The following is a 24268-nucleotide window of genomic DNA, read 5'->3' on the forward strand; positions in this document are numbered from 1 at the left end:
GTGATATAGCACACAGAAGATCTTGCACATAACAGGGACTCAGAGAAGGTTTACTCAGCACTGATATAGCACTTTAAGGTATACAAAGCATTTTACAAACATTATCCCATTTAATCCTCACAAGCCTGTAAAGTAGATGTTAAAGGAGATGCTCAGGAAACTGAGTTTGAGAGGATAAGGGACTTGCCTATGGCTGGTGTTTTCTGTGGTAGATTTTAAATCCAGGTTTTCCTGACTGCAAGTCCAGCCTTCTAGACACTGTGCCTTATAGAATGTATGGGAGGGTACCCTAGCCTGTAGTTATCTTGGAGGCACGGGGGTAGGGGTTGGGGCAATGGAATTGGACCTGTTAAAATCATTAAAATGAGGGAGTTGGACTAGCTGGCCTCTGAGATCCATTCTGCCTCCAGTTCTGTGATCCTCTGGTCATAGTGGTGGTGGTGGTTGTTGAGTTGTTTGGTCGTGTCTGACTCTTCATGATCCCCTGGACCAACTGTCCATGGAGTTTTCTTGGCAAAGATGCTGGAGTGGTTTGCCATTTCCTTCTCCAGTGATCACAGTGGTACCAGTATCCAAACAAGAGAAGTGAGAGGAGTTCTGCTGTCCTCTGCTGGTCAAACTGGAGTATTGTGCTCAGTTTGGGAGCTAAGTCATGAGAGAGCCAGTGACAAGGAGTACAGAGGAGGGTAATGAGTGTGGTGAGTAGGCCAGAGGCCATGCCATGTCAGGACCAGCTGAAAGAGCCAAGGCTGTTTAGCTTGGAGACGGAAGGATTTAGAGGGTAGGTGTTCACTGACCTCAAGTATTTGAGGGGCTGTCATAGGGAAGCTGGTTCACATTTGTTCTGTTAGGCCCTAGAGGGCAGAATTAGGAGGTAGATTTTAGCTCAATAAAAGGCATCACTTCCCTATAATTAGTAATTGGGAAGTAGTAAGCTCCCCATCACCCAAGATGTTTAAGTAGAGTAGTAGAAGGGACTGTGTCCCCTGTTTGGGTACAGGTTGGAATAATGAGGACTTAAAATTTTGTGAAGGCCAGGTAGGTCAGTTCAGGTTGGGATGCAGTAGGCAGACAGCATCTAACACCAGGAGGTCAAATGGTCAGGGAGAGCAGTACTAAGGGATGAATACTAGGGACAGTTTTATGCCTGACAGGGGTTGTTGGTGCTCTGCTCTTATACACTCCCCCTAAACCTGAAAGGCCCTCAGCCTTTAGCCCTGGAATTCATACCTCATACACACCCTCTGTCTCTGGGGCCCTTCCTTCCATCGGAGGGTAGAGAGCTCTTCCAGAACCTCCACTTAAGGGGGCAGCCATGTCTTCATTTCTTACCAAGCCACACCCCTCGGGACTCCTCCATCATGCCTGTGGCTGGGTACCTTCTCTATTCCCCATCCACTCTCCCTTCATCCTGTCTTTATGTCTTGTCTTCTTCCCCCTTAGAATGTAAGTTTCTTGAGGGCAGGGACTGCCTTTTGTTTCTTTTTGTATTTCCAGGGCTTAGCACCATGCCTAACATAGTAACATTTATTGATTGATTGATTACACTGTCTCCCTTACAGGATTGTGTAGAGCACTCTTTGTAAGCCCTCTGGTGCCACAGTTATTATGTGAGGTATTATACCAATCATCCTGGCCCTTAACCATTCATTATCTCATGTTTTCATCTATTTTGTCTTATGTCCATTTTGTCTGATCAATTAGACAGTGGCTTCTCTAAGGGTAGTGACCATATTTCCTATATTCTCACCTTCCTCCCTCTGTTTCCCCAAGTTCCACCACTCCAGCATAGCTGAATCCAGGACTGAGCATACAGGTGTTACTTAATAGACACATTTTTCTTGAAATATGTTTCATTTCACCTTTTTTAAAGTGAAGAATAACTATTCTGGGATCTCTCACCCCATCCCACCCCCAAATCCTCCTGTTTCACTCCCTACTGCTTCTATTCTCAGTCACTGTAGGGTGACTGGATTTGGCAAGTTTGGGGAAGGACAGAGAGAACATGGAAAGAGGGGGAAATGGAGTAATTTCAATTCCTCCCTTCTATTCTCTTAGCCCACTTGCTTGCTTCTAGGTACTGGGAAATGGAGTCCAGGTGGGGAATGTCAATTCTACTAGACCTTTTTTCTAACATACTCCAGAGTACCAGCCCCAAGGTAGCACAGAATATAATCATAGATCCACACATGCAGATAAACCTCTACAGACATCTAGGGAAACACAGACACGCTCTCCCAGTAGCCTCTCCTGGAGTGGTACAGAATGAACACAGACAGGACCATGTCTGGATGTTCATTCCCACACTCTTCCACACTGTGATCATAAGAAAGGAGCAGTGATCTCACCACAATGCTTTCTCTTCTCTGGACCAAGTGCAGTGAGAGCTGTGTTCAAGACCTCTTTTCTTCCCCTCTCCCCTTGCCTTGGCCAATCCTCATGCTTCTTGCTCTTACCTGGATGCCTGGTACCTTCTCCAGCTGGGTAGCAGCTTCCTTCTCCCCCAGGAGCAGCAAACTATGAATGGAGGCTGGGGCCAAGGCCTATAGGAGACAGTAGCTTCAGATTCACCCTTTTCACTTTGCTTCCCCTGGCCTACACACAGAAGCTTTAGGTGGGACACAGGGGAAAGAAGGCACCTCAGAGTTGAGGCTGCTGTGTGATGGGCTGATCATAACTGTCCCCTATTTGCTAAGAAAGGACCAAAAAACATCCATTATGTCATTAAGTTGAGCTAGAAAAGGACCTTTATAATTTTTTCTATTGAGATTTCATGGGAATCCAATCCACATCAGTATTTCCCAAGCCTTTGCACGTCTGGACCATTGATGGGTAATTCTCTGCCTCCCTCTTAAGGTCATCTCCAGTTAACCCTCGCCCACACCCATATTTTACACTTGGTAAGGTAAAAGTCATTATATAGTTTTTTGAGTCATTTTCCAGTCATGTTCTACTCTTCATGACCCTATTTGGAGTTTTCTTGGCAAAGATACTGGAGTGGTTTGCTATTTCCTTCTCCAGCTTATTTTGCAGATGAACAAACAGAGGCAAACAGGGGTAAATGACTTGCCCAGGGTCACACAGCTACCAAGTGTCTGAGGCCAGATTTGAACTCATGAAAAGGAGTCTTCCTGACTCCAGGCCTGGCCAATATATATCTATGTACTTTTATTTATGCTAGTTCTGACTATAGTTTCCCCTTTTCAGACCTTATCTGGAATACTGTGATCAGGCCTGGGCATCATTTTAGGAAGGACACTGATAAATTGGATAAAGTCCAGCATGGTGAGAGGCCCTTGAGCTCACACCACATTAGGCTCTTTTGAAGAAGCTTGGGGACATTTAGCTTGGACAAGATAAGAATCCTGGGGATGATAACTTGGTTCAAGTATTTGAAGGGCTGGCATGTGGAACAAAGCCTGGACTTGCTTAACTCTAACGGACATTTCAAAAGGGTTAGAATTAGTCTTGAGGTCAGGAAAACTTCCTAACGATCTGAGCTTCCAAAGGCAGGATGGGCTCTCCTTCTTTGGAGGTCTTTAAGCACATTCCAGGAAACTGCTGGTCAGGTGTGTTATTGTGGAGTTTCTTTTGGATATGGGTGCCACTCTGACCCTCAAGTTCTATGGCTCTGTGATAGGCCCAAGGACAGGTTGTACCTGCTTCCTGAGAACCAGAGAGGCTAGGTGGGAAAAGACCCAGAAGCAGCAGATTAGACATCAGATGATGAACTCTTTATCTATAGTGACCATGAAGAGATAAAAATACAAGGCAGCCCTCAGAGCTGTGTGGCTTCCTTCTGCTTCTGCAGTGATGGCAACCAAGAGGCCTATAAGGAGGAGCTACTCAGCATATGAAGGCATGGCCAGGCTGTGATCTACACAGTGATGAGATAATAATAATCACTAGCATTAAGGTAGTGCTTGAAGGTTTGCAAAGCATTTTGCAAATATTCCTTGCAACAGCCCTGGGAGGTATTATTCCCACTTTACAGCTGAGGAAACTGAGGTTGAAAAGAAATTGTGATTGCTCACTATGGGGACTGAACACAGAAGCATGTGGCAGGGAATATGAAGATACATATTCTAGTAGTGGCTTTGTGTCTGACCTTGGGTGGGTTCCCTCCCCTCTCTGAGTCTCAGTTTCCTTCTCTATTAAAATAAGGGGGTTGGAGTTGGTGGTCTAAGATCCTTTCAGCAATTTGATTCTATTTTTATGCCTAGAAGGAGCTCCACACATATTTTGTGAGTGATGAAATGAGAGGAGGAGAGGTTGACAGAGAAGGGGCAAGATGGCAGCTGGGGTGTAGGAGTAAGGGTTAAGTCTTCCCCTCCTGTAGGCCTCATAGAGGATCTCAGATGTAGAAGAGACCTCAGCAAGCATCTTGTCCAACTCCTGTGTGAAGCATGAATCCCTTCTACAGCATACCTGATAAATTACCCACTCTTGGGTTGGAAGATACCCAATGATGGGGGACTTTCAGGTGAGCCTATTCCACTTCTGGTCAGCTCTAATTAGGAAGCTTTTCTTAAATTGAGCTAAAATCTGCCTCCTTGTAACTTGATCCCTTTGCTCCTAGTTCTGTCTCCTGGCATCCAGCAGAACTAGTTTAATCCCTTCTTCTCATAACAACCCTCCAAATACTTGAAGCCATTTACCACGTTCCCTTTAAAATGTCTCTTACTGAGGTTTAAACATTCTTAGTTCCTTGGGGGCAGCTAGGTGGCACAGTGGATAGAGCACCGGCCCTGGAGTTAGGAGGACCTGAGTTCAAATCCGGTCTCAGACACTTAACACTTACTAGCTGTGTGACCTTGGGCAAGTCACTTAACCCTCATTGCCCAACCAAAAAAAAAACCCAAAACAAAACATTCCCACTTCCTTTAAGTTGTCCTCAATATGACATGAATTTGATGCAGAGAACATCGGGTCCATCAATCATCCTTCACCATGCCTCTTTTAATGCACTGTAAAATCCAATTAATTTTTGGTTGCTCTATTCACTTTGCTGACACATTGATCTTTCAGTCCACTAAAACCCCCAGATCTTTTTCATGATGGCTATTGTCTAGCTCTGCCTTCCCCTTCCTGTACTTTTAGTTGATTTTTTTTAAATCCAAGTGTAGGACTTTACATTTATCCTAATTAAATTTCATATTATTAAGTGGATCTTAGTGTTTGGAACATTTACCTGGGTTGTTCTCAGGGCATTGACCAGGCTGGGAGTGGGGGGCTGTTTCCTGGCATCAATCACAACAGTCAGTCCTGTGGTCTTGGCTTCTTGTCTGTGGATCAGAAGTCAAATTGTGAATCACATTTGGATAACATGAAGAGGGGGCAGGAAGAAGGAAGACAGACAGGGATGGTGAGGGACATTCTCTTCCACCAACACAAAGAAATATCTGTCACAAGCTCCTCTTCCAAGCTACCTTTGCTGGTGGGTAAGGGGAGCCAAATTTCTGGGTCCTGGACTATACTAGGTTGGGATGGTCTTAGAGGACAATGGTTCATTGGCCTGTTTTTGTAGGGGAATGAAGGTCCAATGTATTATTTTGGGCTCCAGAATGAAACCTTCCTTCTTCCTTCCTTCCTTCCTCCCTTCTCTCTCTCTCTCTCTCTCTCTCTCTCTCTCTCTCTCTCTCTCTCTCTCTCTCTCTCTCTCTTCCTGATGGAGGCAGTGTGGTGTACTGAAAATTACAATGGGCTGAGAGTTAGGAGATGTGGGTTCTAGTTTCTATATGGTCATTCACTGGCTATATGATCTTGCCTAAACCCTCTCCTCTCTGGATTTAGTTTCCTCCTCTAAAAAAGGAGGTTGGATTAGATAAGAGGTTGCCTATGGTCCCTTCCAGCTCTGACATTCCATCTTCTATCTAAGTCTATGGCAGGAGTTATTAACTTGAGGTCTGTGAACTTATTTTTTAAAAAATAATTGAATAACTTCTTTAAATATAATTCATTTCCTTAGTAATCCTATGTGTTTTATTTTATGCATTTAAAAATTTCTTTTGAAAAGAGATCAGTAAGTTTCACCAGATTGCCAAAGGGGCCCATGACACAAACAAGGTGAAAAACCTCTTTTCTGAGGTCTCTTCCAGCTCTGACATGTTATATTTTATATTCTAAGGTCTAGTTTAGCTATGCCATTCTATGTTTGATGTTTTAAGGTCCTCTTGATTTTGACATTGTAACTCACTCATTTTGCAGAAGTCTCCCTGATTCAATCAATAGGCTGCATGGGGAGTAAATACCCCTCACCCATTCCTGAAATGTGTCCTCTGGGCATCAGCTAGATGGGTGGCAGAGGCAATGGGAGTGGCATGGGCACTGGGTCCTTCTGCCCAATGACTTGGTCTCCTCAACTGAGCCGGGGAAGTTCTGGAGAGGCGTCCCCCCCTCCCCTCGATCTTCCTCTGGGTCTTTAGGCTGATGGGGTAGGCAGCCAATAGCTGTTGCTTTTGGAGCTGGGGCATTGTCCAGTGTTGCCTTTGGAGAAGGGTCTGTGAAGTAATTGGTTACTCCCTTTTCCTGGGAGGAAACTTGTTCTGCTCTTTGGCCTGAATTGGTTTCTGGACATGTGACTCAGGACTTTGCTGGTTCTCTAAAATCACTTCTAATGAGATTCAAAAAGAAAAATAGGCTATCTTACACCTTGGTAAATAGAACCAGATGCCAGGGCCTACGGGCTACTTTGGGAATTCTTCATTGAAGAGAAAATCTCATTACCACATGTTTACACAGAAACATGGATACACATGAGCACATATGCTGACCCAGTAACGTGCACGTACATGCATGCACACATGCACACACACATGCATGCACGCACACACATGCATACACACACATACAAGGGTATACCTTCAAAGACATCCACAGAAGAGCACGCCCATTTGTGCCCACTGACATATAGACCTGAGCAGATAGATAACAAGTATGCCCTGTCTTGCATGTACAATTCAATCCAAATCAATTCAATCTTCATTTATTAAGCCCCTGGAGATCTAGAGTAGATACAACAAAGATTCTGCTTTCAAGGAGTTTATTCTTTCAGACACATGCAGTGAGCAAGCCAGTGGCACGCACACATGTGCATAGACACACACTGACAGGTACCTGCAGAGATATATGGACAAACACAGAAGCAAATTCACCCACTGAGAGGCACCCATGCACAGACATACACATGTACACTGAAATATGGCATATGGACACATGTGGCCTAGACCAATTATTTCCATTTACAAAATTCTCATCCTTAGCATCCCCTTTCTGCTGGGTAAAGCCTTCTCTCCTCTGTCTGTGCCACCAGCTGTAGAACCTAGGTAAGGGTTTGGCTGTGTCTTTGACAGATCATAGACTGTCAGAGCTGGAAGATCGGGTATCACAACCTCCTTATTTTATGGAGGAAGAAACTGAAGCCAAGAGAAGGAAGTGACTAGTCTAAGGTCACCCAGTGATTTAACATCAAAGCCAAGACTGAAGGATCTTACACTACATTCCCTTTGTTCCTGAGCTCATTTATTGGAATGAGGGTTCACTTGGAGGAGTTCTTATAGCTCTGCTAATGTCTATATAATACAATGTGAGAGGCACTAAAAAGATCCTTGCCAGAAATCCCTCTCCTACTGCCCTGCTTAAAACTTCTTATCATGAGAATCACCTCGTTGGACTGTCCACTTAACATGCAAATATGTCACCCAGATAGGGGAACACATTAACCCAACTGGTACCCATTACCCGATGTACACAGCACATAGGCTGACAGACACAGGTCAGAGAGGTCTGACTGGGCAGGAATGGGGACCTGGGGACATGCTGATGTTCATCCTGGCCTGTGGGAAGGAGACCTGAGCCAAGCCAAATACCCAGCATGCTCATGGGGAGCATTTACTCCATAGGTTGGAGTGACTGGGAGCCTGGATCTTCAGCTTTGCAGACAGGATTTGGGGGAGGAGCAACAGGACGCTTTAGCTTTGGTTACCCCTGCCTATGCCTGCCTCCCCCTCCCACAACAGTCTCAGGCTGGGGTAAAAATCCCCTTCTTTCTTTGCCAACTTGGATGAAGTTATTTCAAAATCCAGCAGATGGCAGCAGCCTCTTTCTGGACAAGGTCCAAACTGGCCCAGAGATTATGCCATCCCCTCCCCCCCCCCCCTCTTCCCACAGGTTCCCTGCTCCAAATAGCTGATTGCAGAAGCAAAGCTTATTAGCCTGGAGTGTTTCCATGTCCTCTTAGAACCTGCCAGCTCCTGCCCTGAATCTCCCAGCAAAAAAGCCTAGCCAGAGGCCCTGGGCCTTGTGACTGAAGCCTGGGATGACAAGGCTCAGTCCAATTCACTGTGTGACCTCAGACAAGCTATTTCCCCTCTCTGGACCTCAGTTTCCCTTTATATCAAGTAAAGGGGTTAGAGTAAATGACGTCTAAGGTCTCTTTCATCTCTTGACACTTTTATTTTCTAAGTTCTAAAGTCCCTTTTGTTCCATTCCCCCCTTGGATACCTCCCTCACCCAAAGCCACTTCTGTCATGGAAGCCATTGATTGGCCTATGACATCAAGGTCAAACTCCCCTCCCTGGCTTTTGAGGACCTCTCTAATCAGGCCCCATTCTCTCTATCGTCAGAGCCATAACCTCTTCTATTTTGTAAAGACATTGTGGGCGTTGGCATACATTATCTCATTTGTGTTTTAACAACGTTGCTGCAGTGTTGGTGGCATCCAGGACTAGGAGGCCGTGCTACACTTGCTGTGATTTACCCTGGTCAGACCACAGCTGATGGGCTGTGTTCAAGCCTGGGTGTCACCTCTGGGGAAGGACAATGGTAGTAAGATGGAGAGCACGAAAAGGAGAGTGTTAAGGATATGGCAAATGAGTATCTGTTAAAGGAATTTGAGATGAGGCTTGGGGGGGTGTGAGGGGTAGAGGGATGTGATCTTTTGTGTGTGTATGTGTGGCAATGAGGGTTAAGTGACTTGCCAAGGGTCACACAGCTAGTAAGTGTCAAGAGTCTGAGGCCAGATTTGAACTCAGGTCCTCCTGAATCCAGGGCCGGTGCTCTATCCACTGCGCCACCTAGCTGCCCCAAGGTATGTGATCTTAATGTAGACTTAGGAAGGTTCAGGATGCTAAAGTGGGCCACCCAAGATGGTAAAGCAAGGCAGCTGCATCGAGGGGACATACTTAAAATTATGAAGGGCAGCCAGGGAAGATGATGGAAACAAGTCTAATCCATTGGGACACTGGTGGAGTTGGGTGCAGCCGACTAGGGCCTTGCAGGCAATGGAGCATCCTCCATTGCCAACTAGTAAAGAACTGGTGAGGGACTAGCACTACCATGGGAGTGGGGGGAAGGAGGATTCCTGGGGAATTTCTGGTTGGTAGGAAAAGGGACTTTGCACCATAACTATTGGCCTTACTCTGATAGGGTGACTCAAGGGTTTGAACTTCCTTGGGGCTTCTTCAGTTAGTGGGATAGGGAAGCTACTATGAGATTTTTATAGGGGGTGAGGGGCAAGACAACTGTTTTCAAATATTTAAAGGCCTGTCATGTGGAAGAGGGCATAGATTTGTCTTTTTGGTCCCAGATGGACAGTAGATAGAAGTTGCAAAGAGGAAAATTTACTTTTGATACAAAGAAACCTTTGTCACAGCCCCAAAATGGAGGGGGATGTCATGGGAGGCCCCTCATTTTTTCAACCAAAAGTTTGTTGACATCCTGGGTATGTGGTAGAGCAGATTTTGCTCAGTTAGGGGTTGGCCTCTGAGATTCTGCGGCTCCATGATTTGAATATGATTATTCCCATTTTTCAGATGGAAAAACTGAGGTTAAGAAAGGGGAAGTGATTTTCAGAGAACTTGACTCTAGGTTTGTACTTTTTATTATGATGTTCTCTCTCTCTCTCTCTCTCTCTCTCTCTCTTCTCTCATCTCTCTCTCTCTATGTCTCTCCTCTCTGTCTCTCCTTTCTCTGTCTCTCTCTCCCCTCTCCTGATTTTTGTCCTTTTGTGTGTGTGTGTGTGTAAATGGGAAGAAGCCAAGAGGCCCAGCTGGCTTCTAGTTACAACCCTGTTACTGACTTGTTGGGTGGCAATCTGACCTTGACCAGCCCATGCTTGTTGCCTGACTTACAGATACCACCCATTGTCATACCTGGGGATGGAGCACAAGTAGATGAGGAGCTTGGTGACCTCTCTGGCTGAGCACCACGGCGCATCCCACGCTGAGCCACTTGTAGTCACCTGAAGCAGACGCCTCCCTGCCTTGTCCTGGCTACCTGGGCCAGATCAGGTCAAAACAGAATTAGTTGTTTTGAGCTTATCTTGTTGGAGGGCTATTGTAAGGAGACCAAAGTTTAGTTTCATAGAATCCTAGATTTAAAGCTGGATGGGATTCTAGAGGATGCTTAATCCAACCCTCCCTCTCACATTTTACAAATGAAGAAGAAACTGAGGCCCAGAGAGGTGGAGTGATTTGCCCACAGTCACAGGCAGATACAGGATCAGAACCTCAGAGGTGTGTTGATCTCTGGTTGGGAATACACTTAGCTTCATATTGTTCCAGGACACCAGATGATTTTGAACCCTGGGATAGGATTACTTAGGGATAGGGTTAGTTACTAGAAAGGGGAGTTAGTTTCATTCTGGTCAATAGTTACGTACTGGGAAAGAATGAGAAAGTAAGAATGAATCAGACTAAACCCATCACTACTGATGGAGACAATCCCAAAGGATATGACCAAGCATTTTCTGATCCTGCAAACAGATGCGATCTCTCCATCTGCTGTCTGAAGTATCATAGTAATTTGCACCTCTCACATGAGCCTCATCATCCTTCACCTTGTATTGTAAAGATCTGTGTTCCTATTAGTCCTCTATTAGACCAATGGTATCATTGGATACCCTACTTCATCATGGGAAAACCTGGTATCCTCTGCACTGATGTTGGGCACACTGTAAATGCTTGGGGAATATTTTTTGAATGGTTGAACAGAGAGTTGTTCTGTCTAACTGACCACTAAGATCCAATCAATGGAATACGAGCACCTGGAGGATAGGTTTTCAGTTTGGCCTTCATATCTCCAGTGCCCAGCATGGTGCTTGACACTTAATGGGTACTTAAACAATGCTTGTAAAATTGAATTGAATCAATTGTCAAATCGTATTGATCTCACCTCTAGTCTCCTTATAGCTTTTCCTACTTTTGCTTTCTCCTTACTCTACTATATTCTTCACAAGGTAACAGAATAACCTTCCTTAAATGTTGCTTTGACCACTCTTGCAAAAAGCTCCAGTGGCTCCCTATTATCTCTTAAGTGAATTCCAAACACCTTTACCTTGAGAATTTAAGATCATCCTCAGTCTGACACTGCCTTGTGTTCCCAGTCTTATCTCACGTAATCCCACTCCCTTCACTCTACACTCCAACCAAAAAGGATTCCTTTCTGTCTCCCAAACATGGAAAGGGAGACAGTGTGGCATAGTGGGAAGAACACTGGTTCAAGATTCAAAGCACTTGGATTAAGGTACCACCCGTGACACTACTTGTATGACCTTAGACAAGCCATTCAACGTTTTTGGACCTCAGTTTCCTTATCTGTAAAATGAGGAGGTTGGACTAGATGACCTCAGATGTCTTCCAGGTCTTAAGATCTTAAGATTATGAATATATGACCCTTGCCCTTAGCTTGTTGAATTCCTACTTGGCCTTTTTAGCCTAACTCAAATGCCACATTATCCATGAAACTTTCTCTGATCTCTTTTCCTCTCCCTTAACACCACCCAGACCATGGGTTCTGTTTCCAGTCTTGTGCTCAGAGCATTGTATAGGGAGGTTGTTCTGCACAGGGCTTGCTTCCCTGGATTGATGGCAAAGGTCATTGTGTTGGAAGGATTGCTATTACCAAGATTCTTAGTTTCCAAGTCCTAGGATATCTCCATCAAGGTCTGAGGGGATGTAGTAATCAAGGAGAAGGGATAAGTCATTCCCACCAATTGTCAACCCACTGGCCCCCATAAGGCAGGTAAGCCAGCCAAGCTAGAGCAGCAGTGTACCCTGAGGGAGAGACAGGAGGCAGCACGTGCTAGGGAAGTCAAACCACAACCATTACCCCATCTTGATCACCCCTTCCTCTTAGACCTTGAGGGAGACAGCCCAGGACTTTCAGCACAAGAGCCTTGGGAATAGCTTTCAGCCCAATGACCCCAGTCATCATCCTGTAAAACAAGCCCTGTGGAGAGAGATGAAGCCTGGAAGCTGCTCTGGCTACAAGTATGAAGACCTAGAAGTCACCAGTCTTTGGTACTCTGAAATGGTTCAACATCAGAAACCAATATGATCTTATCAGTGGAAATCATGTTAAAGACGAAGTATAACCATGTGATTTGCCATTGCTCACAGGACCTTTCCATCTTACTGAAGGCTGAACCTTTCCTCCTATGTTATCTCCTCCACTAGAATGGGAGCACCTTTGAGAGCAGGAACTGTCTTACATTTCCATTTCTATTCCCAGTGCTTAGCACAAGTGCTTTACACAAAGTAAGAACTTAATTTTTTTTAATCATTCATTTATTCACCTCAATGACCTTTGTCCTTGAACCTTACATTGTACTTTGTTGTTATTGTTGAGTTGTTTTTCAATCATGTCTGATTCTTTGTGACCCCATTTACAGTTTTCTCGGCAAAGATATTGCCATTTTCTTCTCCAGCTCATTTTACGGATGAGGAAACTGAGGCAAGCAGGGTTAAGTGACTTGCCCAGGGTCACTAGCTAGTAAGTGTCTGAGGCCAGAGTTAAACTCAGAAAGATGAATCTATCTGAACCTAGTCCTAGTACTCTTTTCACTGTGCCAACCAGCTGTCTTACATAATACTTTGTTCTTCCCTAATGTATTTGCCATATTGATTAGTATGTATATTGATATTATATATTGTAGCTATCTATGTTTATGGCATAAACATAAATGTGAGCTCTGTGAAGACATGATTTGTCTTATCCAAATGTCTTCTCTTCCTCAGCACTGAGCACAGTGCTCTGCATATAGGAATTTAATACATTTAATAAATGCTTTGCATTTAATAAACTTTGATGAATTGAACTGAAGGAAGGAAGCCCTCCTTCATGGCCTGGCTGGGGTACCACATTCTTGGGGGATGGCTACCAGCGACCAGGCTAAAAAAAACCTGCCATCTTCTCCTCCGGGGAGTTTGTATTCAAATCAGGCAGAGAACACAAACCAGCTTTGTCTGCAGCCCTGTGATGGCCTGAGAAGAAGATCAGGGAAGGTGTGGTGTGGGGGACATTGGGGAGGGAGAAGGAGCAATTTACAGGCCCTGCTTTCTATATTTATACTTGCAGATTTTCAGTCATGAGATTCATGTCATGTAATTTCCTGTTCCCGGGAAGACTGCGGCGTCTGTTCCCATTATCTTCCCTGTCATGAGGTGTTCAGCTTGGAAGCCATCAACACCCCATCTGTTCAGCCAGCAAAACTGCTGTCGGGCCCTGACCTTTGTAAGCTGCCCTTGGTCTTCCTGGCTCCCTTCCACGCTGCTGGCCCTCCTCAGTAGGGGTCGTGGCATGGTGGCCTGACCCTCACTCTGGAGTTCTCTCTCCCCACCCTCCTCTCAAAAATAATAACCCAATCTCTGAATCATAGAATGTAAGAGCTAGAAAGAACCTTAGACCATAGTAACTGTCAGCATCTCTAAAGTGCTTTGAGGTTGGCAAAGTGCCTTACAAATATTACCTCATTTGATCTTCACAACAGTCCTGGGAGGTAGGTACTATTATTATCCCCATTCTACAGAGAAGGAAACTGAGGTTAGAGAGGTCACACGGCTAATCAAGCGTCTGAGGAAAGATTTGAACTTAGGTGTTTCTGAGTTCCATGCCCAACATACCACACACAGTGTCCCCTAGCTCGTTAGAACATAAAATATCAGGGCTATAGGGAACCCCAGAACACAGACTGTCAAAGGTAGCAGTGATCCCATTTCTACAGCCCCTTACGATTTATGAAGTTTTCCTCACGACAGCCCTGCGAGGCAGCTAGTAAAAGGATTATTATTTCCATTTTACAGATGAGGAAAATGGGGCTCATGGGGTAAGTGACTCACGCAGCACACAGTGCTTGGCCTGTAGCAGTTTAGTGAATGTTGATTGATTGTGCAATGAGCAGCAGAATTAGGATCCCAGTCCAGGTCTCCTGACTTCAAGTTTAGGGATCTTGACTTGATACTTCACTTTAGAACAGAGAATGGGTTAGCCAGAAGGGGCTGGGGTGGGGGGGTCATTTAGGCTAATGCCTTCCTCCTACAGATGAAGGGAGACTTGCTATGAGGACCCAGCTAGTGACTCTTCATCTCTATGGTCAACACTTGTTCCACTATACTCTGATACCTCTCCTTCCTTCTCTCCCTCCCTCCCTTCCCCTTTCTCTCCCTTCCTCCTTTCCTCCCCCTTTCCCTCTCTTCCTCCCTCCCTCCCTCCCTTTCTCCCTTCCTCCCTTCCTTCCCTATAACATGCTGTAGCTACCAACCCTTCACATTATTCATTTGTAAGTCAGCATGGCATAGTGAGAAAAATGTTAGATTTGTGCCTAGAATCAAATCCTGCCTCCGACACTTACTAGCTGAGTGATTCCAGGCAAGCCATATAACTCTTATGTGCCTCAGTTTCTTCATCTGTAAACTGGGAATGATAATAGCCCTCACAGTATTATTGTTGTTGTTTAGTCGTTTTTCAGTTGTGTCCAATTCTGTGAATCTATTAGGGATTTTCTTGGCAAAAATACTGGAGTGATTTACCATTTTCTTCTCTAGCTCATTTTTACAGATGAGGAAACTGAGGCAAACAGGGTTAAGTGACCTGCTCAGGGCCATACAGTTAGTAAGAGTCTAAGGTCACACTTGAACTCAGGTCTTCCTGACTTCAGGCCCAGTGCTCTATCTACCTTGCTGTCTAGCAGCCCGATGCCATCTAGCTGTCCTTAAAAGTACTATAGTGAGGATTAAATGGGATAACATGTATAAAGCACTTGGGAAACTTTAAAAGCATCAGATAAATGCCAGCTATTAATAGTTTGTCATTTCATTTTGGTTTGGGGGAAGGACACATTAGAAAAAGTTGCTGGATTTGGAAGCAGATGAATTGAGTCAAATCCTGCCTCTTACCTTACCTATATGACCTTGGGTAAATCACTTAAACTCCCTAGGCTTCATATTCCTCATCTGTAAAATGAAGAGGTTGGAACAGATGATCTCAAAGGTCTCTTTCAATCTAAATCTAGGATCTTTTGATTTTGTCATTCTTCTGAGACCTATAGCCATTCAGCGTTGCTGGAGGTTTCTGGTTAGTCAACAGACCAACATAGAGTTCCTAAGCACCTACTATGTACCAGGGAACTATGCTGGGGATACAAAGACAAAACATGGTTCCCCCACCCCCGTCCCCCTTCAAGGAGCTCACATTCTAATTATGGACATTCATGAGATGAAGTTCTACAAAGTTGGCAGACTGTGATGATAACTGAAAATGTAGTTTTGGGGACAGGATTTTGAACTTCCTGACACCAAGCCCAGTGCTCAGTCCACTATATCTCCTTGGTAACTTGATCAAAGAAGGAAACAACACCATATCCTTCAATGAAGGTGTCCAGGAATAGAGTAGGCAATTCATTATGTGGAAAAAGGAAGAAGGTCTAGAGCAGTGGTTCTGAATTTTTTTAGTCTCAAGACTTCTTCAAATTCTTAAAAATTTTTGAGACCTCCAAAGGGCTTTTGTTTATGTAGGTCATATCTGTTAGTATTTACAATATTAGAAATTAAAACTGATAAAATTTTAAAAGATTTATAATTTCATTTGAAAGTAGTAGATTGGGGGGCAGCTAGATGGTGCAGTGGTTAAAGCACTGGCCCTGGATTCAGGAGTACCTGAGTTCAAATCCGGCCTCAGACACTTAACACTTACTAGCTGTGTGACCCTGGGCAAGTCACTTAACCCCCATTGCCCCGCAAAACACACACACACACACACACAAACCAAAAAAAAGAAAGTAGGAGATTGATTCATTACATGCTTATATAAATAACATATTTGAAATGAAAAATATCTCCATGTTCCAAAATAAAAATATTAGTGAGCAAAGTGACATTGTTTTACATATTTTTGCAAATCTAATGTTTGCCTTAAGAGTAGGCAGCTGGATTCTCATTTCTGCTTTTGATTCACTCTGTTGTGATGGGTTATTTTGGTTGAAGTGCTTGAAGAAAATCCAGCTTCATACAGATATGTAGTGGAAAAAGGGAAGAGTATTTTAATAGGCCAATAACAGCTTAGCATTATTACAAAAATAGTTCTAACCCTCGAGGCAACCCTAAAAAGTGTCAAGTCCTTGGGGGGGTAGTCTAAGGACCATATTTTGAAAACTACTGGTCCAAAGAGTAGTCAGAGACCTGACTCCAGCCTAAGATCCCATGAACCTTCATGATGTTGGGTCTTGACCAAATGACTCGATTCAGTTCAGTTCTAGCAACATAAGCCTCTACTCCTATCTGCCAGGCCTTGTGTTAGGTGCTGAGCACATAAAGATGAAAGCCCCCACAGTCCCTATAAATACAACAGAGAGTAAAATGTGAATGGGGAATGAAAAAAATCTATATAAAGTGGTCTGGGATACTTGAGGAGGCAATTTTCAATTAAGAAGGCTCAGAGAAGGCTCCAAGGAGAAATCACTAAAGATTCATCATCTGTAAAATAAAACCACTTAGCCTGCCTGGGCCTCAGGCTCCTCATCTGTGAAGCACAGGGGTGGACTAGAAGGCTTCTGAAATCCCTGCATCCCTGATCCAATGAGGGATGGTATCTGAGGTGGGCCTGGAAAGAGGGGAAGACGTAATAGATAAAGGTAGAGAGGGAGTGTGTTCTAGACGTGAAGAGACTTCTTGGAGTTTGGAGAGGACAGCATGAGTTCAGTGAATTGTCTTCAAACCTCTGACCCCACTCGCACCCCCACCTCCCTTGCCCACCCCAGTGAGTGGAGTGGTACCTGGCAAGCAAGCTATCGCCGAGAGTAAGATCTCAGCCTTCAGATCCCAGGCATGGAGCGGCTGCTCAGAGAGGGTCCCTGAAAGTGCAGAGTCTCTTTCTGGGAGGTCCATGCTCGAACTGGATTTAGCACCAAAACCCTGGGTGGAGGAGGCTTCCTGGACAGATGTTTTGGTCTGACTGGAGCCAGCTATGAACGAAAAGGAAGAAAACCATGAAGTTTTCTAACAAGTGTGTGAGAGTAGGTGGCTGCTTCAAGGAGGAAGTCTCTTTCATAACAAATGGGTGGGCATGGATTTTAAAGGAACCTCAGGAAACTGCTTTAGCAAGGAGGCACTTGTCTCTAGTGGGTTTGTGGTTTTTTGTTTTTTGGGGTTTTTTTTTTTGGTTGTTGTTGTTTTTATTTTTTGTGCCTGGGAGCTGAAGAGAAAAATAACTGCTTGGGTACCTCTGTGCCTCTGGAGGGCAGCATGGTCTGATTACTGCAGCTTTTTGAAGGGCTAATTGATTTTATACCATCCTAATCTTCCTTCGCTTTTAGTCAGAGCTTTGGCCTTCTCAAAGTACTGTACTATTCACCTCTGAATTCAGTCCTCATCATATCCAGTGTGCTGCTATAGTGTGTTAGATTCTAGAACCTGGGGCCCTGGGTTCCAATCTATTTATTGTCACTTTGTAGCGAAGCAGTGTGGTCCAGTAGAAAGAATGATGAGCTTAGAGTCAGAAAAACCTGGGTTCTAAGTTTGCCTTGGATATTTGCTAGCTGTGGGGCTATAAGCAAGGCACTCTTACTTCTCTGAGCCTCAGCTTTCTTATCTTTAAACAGATCTCATAGTAGCAATAGCTTTGCAGTTGGAAGTAACCTCAGAGGTCAGATAGTCCAACCCCCTCATTTTACAGAAGGCAGATTAAGCACTGGGCCTGCAGTCAGGAAAACCTGAGTTCAAATCCAGCCTCAGAGACTTTCTAATTGTGTGACCCTGGGCAAGTCACTTAACCTCTGTCTGCCTCAGTTTCCCCAACTGAAAAATGGGGATAATAATAGCATCAAATGAGATAATATTCATGAAGTGCTTGGCATGGTGCTTACCACATAGTAGGCACTTAATAAATATTTGTTCTCTTCCCAATACAGATCCAGGAACTGAGGCTGGGTGAGGTAATGAGACTTGGCCAAAGTCACACAGGTAGGAGGCAGCCAAGCTGAGATTTGAACACAAGTTTTTGGATTCTCTCTATATATTGCTCTTTCCGCTATACCCTAGCTATTGTGAGGCTCAACTGAAATAGTGTACACACAGCTTTAATGCTATATGAATACTAGCTATTACCTGTGGAACCCTGGCCAAGCAAGATTTCCAGCTCTGAGTTTCATTTTTCTCATCTCTAAAGTAAGGGGGTGGGAGCAAAGGCCCCTTAAAATTCCTTTTAGTACTAAATAATCTGTACACTAGGAATGAGAGTGTATCTCTATTAAAAAAGGCTACAAGAAAATGCCCACCCTGCCTCCCTGAGGGTCCCATGGGATTCCTTATCATAGTATTACCTTTCCCTGAGGCTTTTGCTCTGCTCATTTTGGGGGAGTAAATAGAAGACATGATCTTCCAGGGGCCATTGTGCAGGTGTGTGACTTTCTCTGGGGGAGTAGGGTCCTGTGAAGAAGGGGATTGTCTCTGCCCTTTGAGGAAGGAAAATTTCTGGTTGGTTGTAGGGGACCCCGCCCTAGAGAGGATTCTACCAGAACCGGCTGGGGACTTGAGAAGTTTTAGGTAGCCCTGTAGGCCAGTTTCTTCTGTTCTGCTTTCCTGCCGGACCACTTTGTGAGGGAAGGCTTCAGGAAAGTGGGGAGAGGAAGCCTGGCTGGGGCTGCTTCTGAGCTGTGAGTTCTCCAAATGCTTTCCAGCTGCAGGTTCCAAAGTCTGTTCATTCTTTGAGCTATCTGATTCCTCTTTAATGGCAGTCATTAGGCCAGAACTGAAGCTCACTGGGTTCTGAAGGGCAGCCAGGTAGGACTCGCGGTAACGACATCTTGGATTCTGGAGCTGAGAAGACCCATTGAGTTTTCTTCTCAAGCATGGTGTACAGGGCCCATCCTCAGAGCTCTCTGGTTTCCCACAAGTCCATTTTTCAGACCCTGATGGGAAAGGAGAGGCCCCATTGACCACTGATGCAGATGACATCTTCTGTGTAGGAGATACCATCTGATTCTTTAATGGTTCTTTGATGTCTGAAGACATGGACTCATTGGGATTCACAGCTGACTTATGTGGAGAACACCCTCTTCTGTCTTTGGAAACCTTAAGGAGATCTACATAATCCCCCTCAAGGTTCTGATTGATCATCTCATCCATGCTAGGGGCAGCCAATATGCAAGACTTCTTCCAAGATCCAGTTTGTTCCACTTTGATGAGTCCTGGATATTTGTTACTATTTGACCTCCAGGATCCTGTATCTTTATTATTGAGTACAGGCTGAGAACTAGCTGCGCTGGGGGGCTTTGGGTTACTACTGGACATTGTCTGGAGCATCCCTCTGGGAGTGCTCAAATCTAGTGCATCCAACTGGAGAGACACTTGAGAAGGGGAAGTATCAACCACTGTTTGGGGTTTGTTGACAAATTTGGGGGCAGTTATTTTTATCCAAGGTACAGGAGAAACCCCTTTTTCTGTGGCCACCAGGCAGCTATGTAGGGGCCCTCTCTCAAGATCTTGGTTGAGACCCTCTAGCCATTCCTTGGTGAATAGAATTGGGTATGATGACTCAGGAATGGGTCTTTCTTCCACGTTTCTCAAGTCCTTGGAAAGGCATTTAACCATGATGCAGACAGACTGTTCTTCATGGGGCTCTGCCTGTAGGTAGAAGTCTCCCTGACGTAATAGGAGGGGGTTCAATGGTGCGAGGTGAACCACTACCTCTTCTCCAAGGCATAAGGGCCAACCCGTGTGAAGGAACAGGCAATGTGAATATGGAGCCTGAAGAGAAAATACAATAGGAGTCAGTGAAGCAGGAAGTAGGAACCCCAAGCTGGGGTTCATTTCTTTCACTGTTCATATCTAAAATATCTATTGGCAAATCCCAGTCTACTCACCCTGGGAAGTGAAGGGGCATGTTAGAGAGAAAAAAGTACCTTTTCCATGTTATTCTTCCTGCCTGGCATCTGATTTAAGCTCATCCATGGAGGCTCAGCTCAAATCCTATCACCTCCAAGAGGCCTTTCCAGGCTACTTCAGCCCTCACTGATTACTCATATTTCTTATCTGCTTAATGTTTTTTACAGTATTTGTAGAAGTTGCATGTTATAGAGCACTGGACTTGGAATCAGGAAATCTGGGTTTGAATTTCTATTCTAACACATATTAGCTATGTGACTAAGGGTAAATCGCTTAATCTCCCTTGGCCTCAATTTTCTTCTCCATAAAATAGTTAAAGTAAATACATCTGAGGTCCTTTCTAGTTCTAAATCCTATTGAAGCAGTGCAACAATTTTGTTTCTGTCAGGAATACAAAATTAAGTCATCCTATACCTCCAGTCTTACTTAATGAAGTTACCAGGAAGGTGATTTCATAGGACACAATTGGTATCATGGGAGGGAAAAAGTATGGAAAGAAATTTAATTTTTCTAAGTCAAACCATAGTGGCAACTAAGAAAGATTCTAAGGAATTCACAAGATAGATTTAAGATGCCCAATACCTTTTCTAGTCTGGCAGAGGTTTGTATCATAAAAGAGCTAAAGATAGCCCTTGAGACTACAGGCTAAAAAAGCTGCAACACAGATGAAGATGGGTTAATGAAGACAGAGGCAATGGCACTGTAATGGCCAGCAGATAGCAAGGCAACAATCACCAGAGGACACCGGCAGCTCTGTATCTTTGGAGGGACAAGTTATTCCTTGATCATACATACTGCCTATGTGAGTGACCCTCTATGTGATTCCTTTGGTTGTATGTATTCCCTACATGTGTCCCTTTACCCATTGATGGTGTGATAATCTAGGGTGGAAGGTCCTCCTGTATCTAAGGGGATGAGGGAGAGATGGGGGGGCTCTTCCTTATCATATATTTTGTTATCTTGTCTAATTGAATGCTTTTTGCTTTGAACTAGTGTGTCCTCTGGTTGGTATGGTAAAGGAAGTACATTGGTTGAATAGATTGGTTTTTCTTGACCCTCCTTGTTTTTTTTCCTTTTCTTTTTTTTTTTAGTGAGGCAATTGGGGTTAAGTGACTTGCCCAGGGTCACACAGCTAGTAAGTGTCAAGTGTCTGAGGCCAGATTTGAACTCAGGGCCTCCTGAATGCAGGGCCAGTACTCTATCCACTACACCACCTAGCTACCCCTGACTCTCCTTGTTTCCAGGAAGAGCTTCTAATTTGCATCAGGAGGGGTGGGGTAGGGAATGAGGCAGGTAGTAATAGTACAAAAAAGAAAAAAATTTCAACAAAATGTGTAAAAATACACATTAGAGCAAAAGGAAGATCAGAAGGGGAGATAGATAGATAGATAGATAGATAGATAGATAGATAGATAGATAGATAGATAGATAGATAGATACAAGCAGGGTAGTTTTGTTATTTTTGTGTTAAATCAAATATACCCTCCCCCCAAAAACATGTACATAACATAAGTTCCCAGTTTTATATATATTACTTCTTTCTGCTTTTTCTATACTGAAATGTTCATGTTTGTTGAGAATGTTCATGTTTGTTAGGTTCATAAACTATGGAACTGAGTGAATGCTTAACTCACAAAGTACCTCAAATCTTTCTTAAAACCCATATATGGGGCTGCTAGGTGGCGCAGTGGATAGAGCACTGGCTCTGGAGTAAGAAGTACCCGAGTTCAAATCTGACCTCAGACACTTAACACTTACTAGCTGTGTGACCCTGGGCAAGTCACTTAACCCCAATTGCCTCCCTAAAAAAAAATCTATTCAATTTCTAAAAAAAAACAAACAAAAAACCAAAAAAAACCCTACATGTGAGGGGAATCTGGGGTACTATATTATCCTGTGAATGCATGGCTAAAGAGTTGGTACTTTACTCTGTAGAATAGAGTTTCCCAAACTTATCTGACAGTGGAAATATTTTGGCATTTGAAATGTTTTAATGGAACCCATAAATTTTGGTCTAGGGATGGGGATACAGTCCAGGGAATACCTATTATAAATATGATTTAGAGAAATCTAGGGTCAAAATGAAGAATGTTAAACTTGTTTTTATATCTCCCAGCAGGAATATATAATAAATATTTTAATTCATATATAATTTTGTGTTTAATATTTTCAACCAAAATATTACTAACATCAACATTTTCTCAAGGAATTCTTGTTGATGTAGGACACAGTTATATCACATCTTTACTTTTAGCAGTGACATAGGGGATATTACCATATATCTCTTGCACAACCATCTCAACTTCTTCAGAGTAGAATGTAAGCTTCTTGAAGACAGGGACCATTTAGATTTTGTTATGTATGTATGGTGTCTAGTCCAATGCTTGGCCCATAGCAAACACTTAATAAATTCTCATCGATTGATGGATTTGCTGCTCCCATTGTTATAGACATAATCAATTTACTATTCCACTCTCCACAATAGATATTCCAAAGATTATCATCTCTCCTTAAGCTTCCCCAGGCAGCTCCTCCCCCACTCTCTCAGATGAGGGCTTTACATCCTAGCCAAAAAAACTGAGATCATTTGCCAGGAGCTTCCCTTATTTTACATCATTTAAATGTCTTCCTCTACTCTTCCTTCACCCTAATCTCTGATAAAGAGGTGGTCCTTTGCCATCTCAAGGCAAACCCCTCTACATGTGTCTTTGATTCCATTCCCTCTTGACTTCTTAAGAAACTTGTTCTCATTAATCTCTCCACTCTCTTATCTTTGATCTCTTCATCTCTCCTGTTTCTTTCCCTGATTCCTAAAAAAACATGCTCATGGCTTCCACATCCTTAAAATCTCTCATTTGATCCTACCTTTTCCCATTCATAGCTAGACTTTTTTTTTTTGAGAAAGCCATTTACACTGGATACCTCTATTTCCTCTTCTCATGCTCTCTTCATTTTTCTCTGCTGTAATCTGGCTTCTGACCTTAACTGAAAATGTCCTACTCGATGGAGCAGCTAGTTAGTGCAGTGGCTAGAGTGCTGGGCATGCAGTCAGGAAGATTCATCTTCCCGAGTTCAAATCTGGCCTCAGACACTTACTAGCTGTGTGATGCTGGGCAAGTCCCTTAACCCTTTTTGCCTCAGTTTGCTCATCTATAAGATGAGCTAGAGAAAATGGCAAACCACTCATGTATCTTTGCCAAGAAAACCCCAATGGAATTATGTAGAGTTGGATATGACTGAACAGCAATGACTGATCATTATGATATAATAATATAACATATAATAATAATATAATATAATAAAAAATAGCTAGCATTTATATAGCGTTTTAAGGTTTCAAAGAACTTTACAAATATTTCATTTTATCTTCACAACAAACCTGGGAGCCAGGTGCTATCAGCCTCCTTTTGCAGTTGACCTGCCAGGTCACATAGCCAGTAAGTGTCTAAAGACATATTTGAACTCATGTCATTCTGACTCTTGGCCTGGCACTTTATCCATAGCTTCCTTGTCAGGCTTCTGTGACTTCTGAGTGCAAAGGTCCCATGACCTCTGGCACTCAGAAGGTATTTTTAAAGATGCAGCCTCAAGTATGTTTCACTGTACAAGGGAGACACACACACACTCACCCCCCCCACACACACACACACGCATACACAACTTGGGAACAGATAGGTACTTAGAGAAAGCCATTCATGTAATCAGCCATTCTCAGACTTGTGTTCTTCTACCCCTACAGAGCCCTCTCCTGGTTATATGGTTTTCTGGATCTCCTTCCTGACAGCAAAGCAGCTTTGAAGTATGAAGGCCACTTAGAAATAATGGCCTGGAAGTCTGCTTTATGTAATTTTTCCACAGGCAACCTCAGAAGGGGAGAGACCCTCATAGGATTATTTTGGCAATAGCTGCTGCCTTCTTGCTCCAAAGATCATTTACTCTGTCTTCAGGGTTGTGGTAACAGTATTCCTCTCTGGCTTACCTCTCCTGAAAGGGTGATAGTAATTTGGCCTCCTTACAGGAATCTAGAGGCTGATGGGGACAGAAAGAAGAGGGGGTAAGAACTGGCTTCCACAAGCAAGTACATATTCCTCTGTTTCTGTGCCGTATGGTAA

General features: G+C 43.8%; 1 protein-coding gene across 3 annotated transcripts in view; it reads right to left on the reverse strand.

The window, feature by feature from the left end:
- KIAA1755 (KIAA1755 ortholog) overlaps positions 1-24268 on the reverse strand; it is a 109881-nt gene that overhangs the window by 31716 nt on the left and 53897 nt on the right. For all 3 annotated transcript variants that reach the window (XM_043980444.1, XM_043980443.1, XM_043980442.1), the window contains 5 exons: positions 18593-20018; positions 17048-17236; positions 10152-10275; positions 5192-5285; positions 2457-2543 (listed from right to left, as the gene is read on the reverse strand). In XM_043980444.1, coding sequence (XP_043836379.1) covers positions 2457-2543; positions 5192-5285; positions 10152-10275; positions 17048-17236; positions 18593-19862 — 1764 coding nt within the window. In that variant the 5' untranslated portion in view covers positions 19863-20018. The remainder of the gene's footprint in view (positions 1-2456; positions 2544-5191; positions 5286-10151; positions 10276-17047; positions 17237-18592; positions 20019-24268) is intronic.

Source organism: Dromiciops gliroides, chromosome 2 (assembly GCF_019393635.1).
Source record: "Dromiciops gliroides isolate mDroGli1 chromosome 2, mDroGli1.pri, whole genome shotgun sequence".
NCBI lineage: Eukaryota > Metazoa > Chordata > Mammalia > Microbiotheria > Microbiotheriidae > Dromiciops > Dromiciops gliroides.